The sequence below is a fragment of the Eurypyga helias genome, unplaced genomic scaffold, assembly GCF_000690775.1.
Source record: "Eurypyga helias isolate BGI_N326 unplaced genomic scaffold, ASM69077v1 scaffold39429, whole genome shotgun sequence".
NCBI lineage: Eukaryota > Metazoa > Chordata > Aves > Eurypygiformes > Eurypygidae > Eurypyga > Eurypyga helias.
In genome coordinates, this window is record NW_010274809.1 from 5,788 (window position 1) to 18,097 (window position 12,310).

Below are 12,310 nucleotides of genomic sequence, written 5' to 3' on the forward strand. Positions count from 1 at the left end.
TATCATTTAATGACATTGATATAAAACAACCTGTTTTATTAGATTTGGATTTTAAAAAATCTAGGCTTGGAATCCAGAGTTCAGTGAGTTTTTGACCATTTTAGTTCTACATTTTGTTCTAATCTAGTTGTAGTATGCTAATAGGCATAGTTTCTTTCCTTTCTGTTGTCCAGGCTACAGGATTTCACTGTCGGAAAGCTATTGGAGAAACTCAGCTTAGATTTTCTCGCTGCGCTAGCCCAAGTCATTCTGTCCTCCCTGGTATTTGCAGCAGTGCCAGTTGCATGGGTCACCACGGAAGGTTAATATTTGCTAATGGCAGTTCTGCGCTGGGTTTATGGCGCAGTTATAAGACAATACCTAGTGAACGCTGGCTGACTGCAACACACGGCATAACGCTAGCTCACGTTAGTATCCCTGTATGTTCTCTCCACTCATTCGTGCACATTTTCTTCCTCCTGGCTGCCACAAGGCAATTTTGGGTTATTATCACGGTGTTTGAGCAAAGAGTCTGATCTAGCATGTACCTATTTCTTTTACAACAGACATACTGCAAATATGAACATTAGTTCCACTGCCTCTCTATCTGAATGATTTTCTTTTCCTTTTCGCAGGTGCAGTATAAAAAAAAAGCCAAAAATGTTCTCCCGACTACGAGTAGCTGCCACTCCCTGTGCGATGGCATATCGCAGTGCACATACGAAAGAAAAAGGCAAGCCACTGATGTTAAACCCACGAACAAACAAGGTTGGTAGTGTATGATTATCAAATATCTTATCTTCATCCGGTAATTGTCCAGTGGACCTTGTCCCAGAGTACTTGTGCAGGAGGTGTTCTGGGCCACAGCCAAAAAAAGAGGGCAGAAGATGCAGGAGTCAGGGATTATTTCAACTTCACTGTCTGGACACCCGCAGCACAAGGACTTGAGTAACACCACCTGCTCTGTCAGCCTGCGCTTCCCCTGGTTTGCTGTGGCTTGCACACTCAATACTGCTGCTTCCGTGGGCCACATGAAGCGTTGCTGATTCTTGCTGACTGCTGGCATAGTTTTTGGGCTGGTTGAATTGAAATAAAGCTTTAGCATGTAGTCTTGTTTCATAGTTGCAGAAGTTAAATCTGAGTTCAGTCGTGTTAGTGGTAGAAAGTGCTAGCCTCTCTGTCCTAATCCTGGCTTTTTCCTGCAAGACTGTTGGGAATTGGGGCAGGGCCATATCAGTAAAAAACATCCCCGTGCAGAGAGTTTGGCAGAGAGCGTCTAGAATAAACCTTGAATGGAGCTAGCTGGGAAGTAGAGACTTTGTTAATTCCATGCGTTGGGTGAAACTTCTCCTAAAACGATGGAGTTTTTCTTCCACAAAACTTTTCCTGTTTCCACAGCCCTATCCTCAATCTCTTTTTTCCCCCAGTGTCGTAGTAGTCTTCAGGAATATTGAAACAATTAATGTGTAAACTCAAACTAGTAAGAAATGAGATGAGGGGTTTTGGTAGCTGATACAAGATATCTAAAGTGACCAAGAAAGGTGGCAAATCTAGCTGCCTCTGACAAGGTATTTCCTGAGCAGTGGAGCTATGGAAGCTGGATTTCCAGAGTCTTATACTATGTTTTTAATGTATGGCTTTTCTCCGCTTCCCCATTCTCTGATTTTATGTTTTTTCCCTCCTTTTTCATTCCTCAGCCTGCTCTTTTCTTTGTCCCTTGCTTTCTGTCAGAATTGCAAGTTGGCAGGTGGGCTCAAAATATCTGGGGAGGGTATGGAACTAGGAACTAGAAGCTGCATCTCCTTGTGTCCTGCCCATAACGATAGGGAGAATTGTTGCAGTATGTCCCTAGGCAAAAGTGATTCCTGAGTGTCCTGAAAAGAAAGAAGATGAAACGTAGGCCTCTAGTCATATTTCTTGTACACTACTGTGTGGTGTGAGAGATGCCTTGATACTGCATGAATGCAGGTGGCATATACAGAGAGAGAGAGGTAGAAGTTAGAGATCGGCTGACACAAAAATAAAATTGGGATTGCCATGTCAGGGAAGGAAAAAAGAATGTATTTGTGTGATTTGTCAAGATCAGATTATCTCGAGACTTTTCTGAGCTATAAACACTTTGACGTGCCAGTGGAAATTATTTCAAGCCCTGTAAGCTTTTCCAAGAGCTGTTTATGCAACAGTATTCAGAAACAAAAACAATAGGTCATTTCGTACTGTTTTTGTAGTGGTAATTTTTTTTTTTTTTTTTTTTAAGCCTGGAATTCTGTGGGGGACTGGGCACTAGTTATTTTTTTTGTTTGGTTTTGTTTGGTTTTTTTTTAGGAGGAAAGAGCAGAGAGCTGATTATTAATAGCAGGGATTTTTTTTGTCTTAATGTCTGCAAGAAATGATGCTTGTGAGAGGGAAAAACTTTCCACATTTGTTGGGCTCTCGTTAAGGCTTGACACCTGTTTAAATGGCTCTGTAAGCTAGTTCATTGACACTGCTTGGTGGTTGGGTGCAGTGTCTGTATAGAAATGTAATTTGGAAATCCAGCAGAGAAGTAAATGATCGACTAAATATGCAAAGTACTTTACCCTTTGTGCTTTTCTTGCCCACAGTGCCTCATGTGCATGTATCTATCATATACATATAGGCACAGATAAGGGGCTTTATCACTTGCTGGCAGCTTGTTGTGATCATTTTATGACTTGTGTTTTAGTTGCTTATGTTTAGTTTTTACAGTCCCTATCAGAAGAATGTGTGGTCTCCTCTAATATATGTGGGGCCCTAAAATAAGAACTGCAAGATGGCAGCATCACGAACAGAAAACCAACCCGTCCCCTTGCGCAAATTAATCTGCTCCTGTTCTTTGACATTGGAGTAGGTTTTCCTCTTACCCTTTGTTTTTTTCTTTTCTTTTCTTATCCTTACCTGTCTTTTGCGTACTACACCTACATCGACGGGTTTAGGTTTCTATGTCTGAAGGCCAGTTTTCAGGAGTTTATTGTCAGGGCAGCTCAGAAAAGGTCATGACTATTTCAGTAATGCCCTTGCCGCTGTAGCCAAACAATTGCAGAACATGCTGTAACTGCATTGCTGGCATCCATGTATACTTACGATCTTCCGTGATGTTTGATTTCTGCTCTGTGACAGGGATTCAAATTACAGTCAATTGGCTTCAGGACCTTTTATTCTGCTGGAGATCCCTGCTGTGCAAGAGCAGCATTTTAAGCTTGTTGGGCACTTAGAAGACTTAGGACAATCTCGTTTGTTTAGTACTGGCCATTAAACTGTTACTTGTATTGTGGTAGCGCTTCAGATTCTCACTCAAGGGCCATGATTACTTCTTCCAGCACAGAACAGATGATGCATGAGTAGATAATCCCTGACCTTGGCAATGTCCATTCTGCCATGTAGAGTGGCATTGTATCTCTTTCTTCACTGGAAGTAAGTGACCTGTAACATTAGTCATGTTTGCTTTCTGTATGCTTGCAGCAAATTTGTGACTGAATAATTTCTGACACTTTCTGTATTTTAGTTGGTGGCATCAATTATTTTTGTTACTCTCTAAGTGTATGACTGTATTTTGTACTGTTAATTCCACTACTGTTAATTCCACTATTACTCTGTACCTCAATATCCTTCGGTTATTTTATTCTTTAATATTGTTCTCCTGACAATGCCTCCCAAATTTTTAGCTTCAGCAGATGTCTTAGGGACACTGCATTAAAGGGCACATGCATGCACACATATTTGTGTGTATATGCTTGGTCACGTGTGTGGGAATACGTGCTAAATTTTGAGAATGAGTTGACTGATGATGTCACAAGTGGCAGTTTAATCCCAGACCAATTTCTGAGGAACTGACCCAGCGTCTGTCTTCCATATGGGTGGTCATCTTCTCATATCTTCTATTTAGCTAGACCGTTAATCACAGTTTCATCTGTATTCATTCCCAGCTTTTTCAGCCCAATTTATTTTCATCTGTGCCTTACTGAATATCTCCATAAAAACAGATTACCTTTGTTTTAAGAACCAGTTCTCTTAAAGATGTACATGGCCTCTCAGACTTCGGGCACATATTAGGGCAGTGTGTTTCCAATTCAGAATAAAAACCAACCAACCAACCAAAAAAACCTACCCCAGGTTAAAGCTAATTGGACAAAATAAGTAGGGTAGAACAAGAGAATGTAAGAAAGATTGTATGAAGTTCTAAAAGCAAATGCTCCCTTCACCTTCCACTGCCCTTTCCCAACATTCTGGTTTTTGACACATCTCATTTCTTTTAGTTTAATACTTTTTTAACTGTGTCAGTTGGGTTGAGCAGCCAGGGTGTAAGATACTCAATGCCTGACTGTTTTCCTGGGGAAATCAGGATAAACAGGATGTGGAGATGTACTGCAAATGGTAATTGTCATGTCACTAAGAAATGCAGTGCTTGAAGTACTGCCAGCACTTTCTGATCAGTCACAAAGAAAGATCCTAGAAGGCAGGAAACTGATAGAAACTGCTAGTTCCTACACATATACCCAGCCCAAAAGTCCTACCACGTTTTGTGTTCTGCCCGACTGGTTTGGAGATGGCGGGAGTATTGGATGGTGGTGGCATGGCCACAACTTTTATCAGCCTCACTGAGATCTGCATGCTTTTAAAGGGAATTAAATATGGAAAGATAGAGCTGTTTAATCTGTAACCAGCTTTTATCATCTGTCTGAAAAGGTGCTGTAAGTGCCGAAGGTGGTAGGCAGTACTGCACCCCATTTAGCTTACATCAGCTGTTCTGCTCAGGACTCCTGAGCTGCTGGGATGGTGGGTGAAGGAAGGAAGGAAGCCGTCTTGGCTTTGAATTTTCTCAGTTTCTTCTTTTTATTGTAGGATTAACGCCATTAAAGGAGAACAAAAGCAATGGCATCTGCTCAGTTAGAAAAATAGCAGTTTAGTGAAATGTCTCTGAGGTGTTCAGTGATGCGGTATGGTGTAGATGAACCATTTCAGTCACCATACTCATGGTTTGCAATGTACGGCTTTACCAGAACCACCAGTGCTTGGAAACAAACCTTAGAGAGGCTGGATGACATTCTTGCTGGTGTGTAAAGACCTTCTGTTTCTGAGTTCTTCCCATTTTCTGCAGGGGAGTGCTCTTAGTTGAAGCCACATCATTAGGAAATGAGAGCTACTGTGGGTTACCTTAGTCTGGTTCATCAGCCAAGGTGATTTACATCTGGTTCCACGCAAACAGAGCAGGTACAAGAACTGCTTGCACCTTTGCCTGAAGAGAGACCAAGGTCTTCAAAGGCTTAATAACCTGGGGGAGGTCTGGGTCATTTTACAGTTCAGCGGGGAGTATATCTCTGTGTTGTATCAGCCATACCCTACAGTATACATACTGTGCTGTTTCTGGAAGAATAAGATACGGAATTGGGTGTAAAAAATGAAGGAGGAAAGAAATCAAAGGAGATTTCCGTATTCTACGCTGTTCTCATAGACACAGAGAAACTTTGACTCTGTGGTTGAGGTAGCAAATACACCTTTGATTCAAGAGTGAACTTCATTAATTTGCAGTGGAGATACGTGCTACAATGAACTTTGTGATTTAACAAGGAAGCAGAGTTAAGAGAATCAGCAGCCCACAATCCGGTGTAAAATCTATCTTTCTTTTTAACATGTTTATGATGCTACCTCAAAGCCTATGATACGCTGCTGATTATGTTGTAACAATGATTGGAAGTTAGGTGAAAACCATTTGATTAAATCTTCCCTGTAAAGTAGGCTAACTCGTTTTCCAAACCCTGACATATTTGGATATATTCTGCATTTACATCTTTATTTGGGACTTTGAATGGGTTATTTGTTATAAACTGTACAGGTTTTCAGAAGGCTTGAGACTATTTATGCTCTCAGGTAAAAATATCCCCTCCTGTATATATGTATATATGCCTGCATGGCTTTGCAAGTGGGGGAAGAACTATAACCACTAGTACTTCTCTGCGTAGAAACCTCTTGGTATTACTTACTCAGTGGTGTTACCAAAATCTTGCTTGCAGGATGCAGGTCTCCAGTTCATCTTCAAGCAAAGCAGGCAACTAGGATTTTTATGTGCTGGTATTTATAGCACCACTTGCTTTGTGAAGTAGAGCCTGGTTGTGAGGGCTGAAGGGAGGTCCCCGCATCAGATAGTTTGTGGATTAAAGGCACAGTACGTGGTGATTCAATGTGAGCTTGTCTTAACTAAGAAACTGTCAACACTTTGTTTTACTTACCTTCTTTTTCGTCCAAGGTAGTACGTTGGGGTTTTTTTGCAATAAATTTGTTCATGCGTATTAATTAATGAATTCATGGGTTTTGAAGTGTACTGGGCTTTCTCCTAGACACGCTCCCTGCTTTCTCTGTACTGTGTTAAAAGGACACCTGCTTTTTCTGAGCTTTAAAGAGGATTAAGAAAGCTGATCTAAGTGAAAATCAGTGCATAACACTGAGAGAATGGACACCTAGCACTGGGGTCAAAGGAAACCAAAAAGCAATCCTTGTGATTTAAGCTCAAATCATTACAGTATCTAGGCATTTAATCCGAGTGGGAACCAGAGGGAATTTGGCCCTTAAACAGGTTCTGGGGATCTTGAGTGCCTTTGAGGACATCAGTCCCACTGCTGTGAATTCCCAAGCGCCTCCTGATTCACTGGGAACTGATCACTAGTTCTGTCAAACTCTGTTGGGGTTTATACATTAGGGGAAAGGGGTAGGAAATACGTAATACTGCAGCTCCTAGGCACACCAGTTTAAGGAAAATAGTCGTCCTGCAAGAGCTGTGTGTGGAGCAAGGAGCAAGCCACAATTCCAAACCCAAAATAAGAGGCAGCTGATGGCCATGAAGGTAATGAATGGGAATGCAGCATTGGCAAGACTCTGAGTTTTTTTGTAGTGCTGCTCTTGACTAAACTTGTTTTGTTCTAGTTGAAACTAGATTAAATTTCTGAGTGGAGGCTTGTGGCATTCAGATTTCTGAGTTAGGCCTGGGCAAAAATTAAAGCATCTTTTAATGTGGTAAGATCTAATAGTCACATAAATAAACAGCTGCAAGTACTTAGTGCCACTTATATAATTCATTGTATTTAATGTTTTTGTAACTCCAGATGCACAGAAAAAACAGGTTCCCTATAGACTGGGGGAAAAAAGTGAACAGACTGAATAAACAGTGTGTGACTGTTCTGCTTGGTGCTGACCTCAGGGCTCATTTGATATTATTAGGAATCCAGATAGTTTAAGGTCACTGGTTTCACTGTACACGGAAATTAAGGAAAAACCATGTCCCAGTGTCATGCTAATAGTGGAAATTAGAATTTAGGTAGAATTTATTTTTAAAGAACTTGAGAGTTTCTGATGGGGAGGGCATAGGTTTTGCTAGTGAGATAGTTCAAGTTTAGGGTAAAATGTCAGCATAGCCAATAAGGTACCACTGAAGGGATTCTGGCCTTTGACATGCCTTAAACTAGTGACATGGGTGACTTCACTGACCCTGACCAGTGTTTATGTATCTTCTGAAAACAGACTTAAGAAGCGTTTTTCCCCTTCTTCATATGGTAAACCATTTGGCATCATTTTTGGTTTTGTAGTGCCTAAAGCGGTAGTCAGCATATTACAGATGTTTACCAGCTGTACTCAGCTTCGTATCCTAAAGCATTTGCTCTGTAAGTGCAGTTTGTGCTGAGAAATGCTTGTTTTAAAAAGGCATAATCTGCTGATGGTAACAAACTTAGGGGCAGTTAAGGAAAAGGGGAAGATAGCGGAGATGGGTGTTAGCATGGTTCACTTCCATACAGCTTTGGAAGGTGGATTTACATTCCCAGAGAACTTTGCAGTGTTTCCTGCCAAGTATGTAGGAGTGAAACTAAAGTAGATCCTTTGCCTTACAGAAGGGGAAAAAAAAAAAAGGTGGCACTCAGTGTGTGCTCCTCTTGGTTTGTTTCTCAAGCCAGTGCGGCTTACCGGTTGTGTTCTCAGTGGAATATTCAAATCAGTTTTCAGGAAAAATTACCGTGTGGCTAAAGCGGCTGTTAACACCCAGCAAAAGACAAGCAGCAAGGGTAAAGGGTTCAGGAATAAGCCATCATCTGAAATTTATTTACAGACAGTGTTGGAAATATTCTTCAGAATAGCAACGGTTTGAGAAAAAAAATGGTTTGCCAGTGAGTCACAGATAATAGGAAAAGGATAAACTGAGTTTAATGTTTAGTGTCAAATCTATTACATGGAAGCTTGTCAGAAATATAAACATCGATCTATCTTAAGCTTAAAAAGCAGGTGGACTGCTTAAATCACTGCAGTGAAAACAACTGATATTGTCATTTAAGTAAGCAAAGAGAAAAATTATATAAAAATAATTAATTATTGTGATTATCTTTTTCCCTAAGGAGTAGTTGTATTGGTTATAAACTATTTCAGCGTGCTAGATTACACTAAGCATAGTCTCTAAACGGTAGAATTTTGTTAAGAGGCATGCTTTCTACAAATACCCGTGAAAGTCTATTCAAACATAAGCAGAGGGGAAAGTGTATATAGAGTAATCTTAATCTATGGGTTTTTATCCTAAACTGGGAAGACATGTTCTTCTTGTGATTTTTCTGATTGCAGAAGGAATTTGGAGTGTAATTATAAGGCATAAAACAAACCTTTGAAAGCTTTTCTAAACCTTGCTGTTTAACTTGGCAGTAAGAATTCTCTTCCAGCGTTGGGAAATGTGAGAAAATGCGTTCTTGTTTTTTAATCTAGCTGCCTTAATAAACAGAGGAAGTGTCGTTTCTGAGCAGAACTGATATTTCTTGTTTCCATCTCTTTCAAAACACTACAACTAGCAGACCTTTCCCTTTCTGATCCTGCGTTTGGTCACAGATTGGTGCACAGCCTTGGCACCGCAAAGGCTTTCCAGGGTTTTCAGCTACTGCATTCACAGATACTAATTTAATCATTCACTGAACCGACCGAGTTGGATAAACTGAAATAAGGGAAGTTTACCATTGCTCTTTCGGAAGTGGTGAACTTGAAGCAGGGTCAGTTGTTGTCAGAAACAGGGTCAGCACTTTGAGCCAGGTTGGCTGTGAATCTGGACGTGGATCACTTAGTGTCTTGCAGATTTACGGCTGGGAGTGAACTGCCCCGTGAAGATGTCTCCACTAATGGTAGCTCACAGCAGGCTGTTCGTGTATTAAGTGAAAAGCCAGTTTTATTAAGTGTTAGTGTTATGTAATTCAAATTAGTATTTGAATAACAATAAATTACACTATTTTTCCACCTTGAAATGGAGAAGAATGGAAATAGTGGGATATTTTTCTAGTTTAACTCTTCTGTAACTTAAATTGTTACAAATGAGGCTTTTTGGTAGCAAACTCTTAGTTTTCTACAGTATGTAGAAAAAAAAAGCACCAAATGGAGCAATTCAGAGAAAGCTCTCTGGGACAAATGTTACTGTCTGTGATTGTAGGGACCAGACTGGGTGACCCACATTTTCTTGATCAACCTTATGTTCCTATGAAACAGTTCAATAAGCAGCTGTTATTTCACTTTTAGAACTTCTCCTGTCTGCGGTAGGATCTCTTCGTTGTTCTCCAGTTTCACAGAGGAAAACGAAATCTGGCAAAGGGCATGAGGAGTGAGAGCTGTGGAAAAGCTGCAGTCAAAAGAGATACCCACAAAGGATGATGAGTAGAACCCCAGCAGAGGCAAATATATCCAAACCCTGCCGGCTGTGGCATCTGCCGTGAGAAAAGGATGCAGTGGATAGTTTGAAATGGCAAACAGAAAGACGTTATAAATAGAAATGCTAGAGGAAGAACTTCTAATTATTTCTCACCTCTTGTTTTCAGGGTATGGCCTTTACATTACATGAACGACAGATGCTTGGGCTGCAAGGACTTCTGCCTCCTAAAATAGAGACTCAAGACATTCAAGCCCTGCGCTTCCATAAGAATTTGGCAAAAATGACTGACCCCTTGGAAAAGTAAGCACCCATCTGACCTTGCTTTTGTCATGCAAGTAACTGGAAATTCCTGTAAAATACTTCATGAGGATAACCAAACAAGGTTTCTGTGCTTCCACTGGGTTTTTCAGGTGTTGGAGGTTATTTTCACTTTTGCATAGAAAACTGCTTTCCTCAGTCTTAGATTCATCATGGGGCTAAATGAGGTTGGGGGCTTTTTTCTTACATTCCACAGTCACAAGGTAGCGAAGAAGAATCTGCACCAATTAGCCAGTAACAAAGCTGCAAACCTTGCTGTAATATGTAAAACACATTTCTGTAATGCATAAGATTTGGGTGGCATGTTGTTAGAGCACAGAACTATCGGGGGGAGGAGTGGGAGCTAATGCATGCTAGAAAAATATGAGAGAAGGAAAGTAAATTGAGGGTTTGATAATTAGATATGAAAAACTGTTTATCATATGCAGTATTTACTGCCAGAAAGCAATTACAGGATTAGAATTCTGAGTCTTGTCATTTGTAATTTTTTTTCTTTTTTTTAAATTAACCTACTGGTTTGGTGAAAAAAGGTGAAGGACTTTTATTAGGGTTTTTTTTATAGCGTCATGTTTTTAGCATCTTGTTAATGTGTTCATGTATCTGCTTGTAAAAACACCCAGTCTCCTAAGGGCGAGAGGAGCACTGGCATGGTTTGAGGCTTACTCTGGACCACATCGAAACTCTTTTGTTCTCATAAAAACTGAAAGGTGGCTTTTCAATCCGCATCATGTTACTTGCTGCTCGAAACACTCTTGTCATCCGTATTGACGAAGTGCCCAGTTGCTGTAGCCTAAGACAAATCACGAACTGTGTCGTTGGGACAGCAAGAGTGAATATAAATTGATACATGGTAGATTGGTAGGTAAATTTGCAAAAATGCAAACTTGCAAAATTTGTAATTTGTGCTATTTAGAAATTTACAAAAATGTTCAATTTACAGACCTAGGTAAGTCCTTAAAAATGAACTTTTTTTTTAAAGAGTTAATTTGTTTTACAACTGTGTTAATGTTAGGATTAACAAGGGCTGACTGTCAGGCCCTTACTTTTTTTGGATTAAATTCCTTCACTGACAATTTTTTTTAACAGTAACAAGACTCCCAGCTGCATCCTGTAATAAATCCATGGGTTATCTTTTATCACAGTGCATGTTTGTGCATTAACTTGTTAGTGCGCATGGTATGTCATGTCTGGTATTTTTATTTCAGCTTTTCAGTACTGCTACTCTCTCTTTTTCAACTTTTGTTCAGTGCTCGGAGCCCTGCTTGAGTGGAACCAGCTATTTCACGAAGAAATGCCATGAAGCAAGTTTGGTTTTTGCTTTGACAGTTTTCCCATTGTTTTAAATAAGCATAAATACGAAAAAATTCATGGTGTTTGTTTGGTTTTTTTTCCCCCTTAATTTCAGGTATATCTACATAATGGGAATCCAAGAGAGAAATGAAAAATTGTTCTATAGGGTATTACAAGATGATATTGAGCGGCTAATGCCAATTGTATACACACCAACAGTAGGTCTTGCCTGCTCCCAGTATGGACACATCTTCCGGAGACCAAAGTAAGCATAACAAATAGATAACTGCTGCTGCTTTTATTACAGTTTTCTCCCTGATGTTTGGAAATGTTTTATTTCATTTTCATTTTTCATTCTACACGAGACTTGTGCCAGCTCAGGGCAGTAAGAGTTCATCAAACATCTCAAGACCCAGTTTATATTGGAAAACAGAAGGGGTAACGTGTCCTATAAATACCACAAGTGCAAAGCTTCAGCCCCATTTCCAGCTCCTCCCAGAGGCTGGACAGCTGTTTAATTCCGAGGAGGGTGCTGTGGCTTTTTCCAGCATTCAGGATGACATCTCTGAGTCTGAGGTTCTGTATCAGGACAGAGCATTCAGGGGAAAGTGTAGATGGAAAGGGATTTCCGGAGGTCATCCGGTCTCACCTGCTGTTCACGAGGGGTCACTTCAGGTAGTTTCATTAGACACATTCCCCTGTGCAGCTCTGCATGAAGCCTGCATGGGGCGGAAGCACGGGTGGGCGCACACCCGCAGAGCAGATGTGCCCGAGGCAGCTCAGGCTAACCGTGGCTCTGGCAGAACCAGAGCCATGACCAAAAAAAACAGAGATTGTCACGATGCTCTGCAGAGCGGCACACCACGACGCCTCGGGTGCAGGAGCAGAGGCCAGCGAGCAGTGTGGGAGGGGAGATGTTGGCAAAGCAGGAAGGGAGCCCGTTGGGTGCACGTAGTCCCTGTATTAAAGCTGTGCTACTGGGAGGCAATTGTCAGTTATTCTGACACAGTAAATATGCTTGGCTGGGATGTGGTTTGGGGTCAGCAG

At 40.8% G+C, this 12,310-nt stretch overlaps 1 protein-coding gene across 1 annotated transcript in view; it reads left to right on the plus strand.

Moving 5' to 3' along the window:
* Positions 1 to 639: 639 nt before the first annotated feature.
* The window catches only part of ME2 (malic enzyme 2, NAD(+)-dependent, mitochondrial), a 23,506-nt gene continuing 11,835 nt past the window's right edge, over positions 640 to 12,310 (plus strand). Inside the window, exons 1-3 of the mRNA XM_010159903.1 lie at positions 640 to 747; positions 9,822 to 9,955; positions 11,379 to 11,528. Coding sequence (XP_010158205.1) covers positions 640 to 747; positions 9,822 to 9,955; positions 11,379 to 11,528 — 392 coding nt within the window. The remainder of the gene's footprint in view (positions 748 to 9,821; positions 9,956 to 11,378; positions 11,529 to 12,310) is intronic.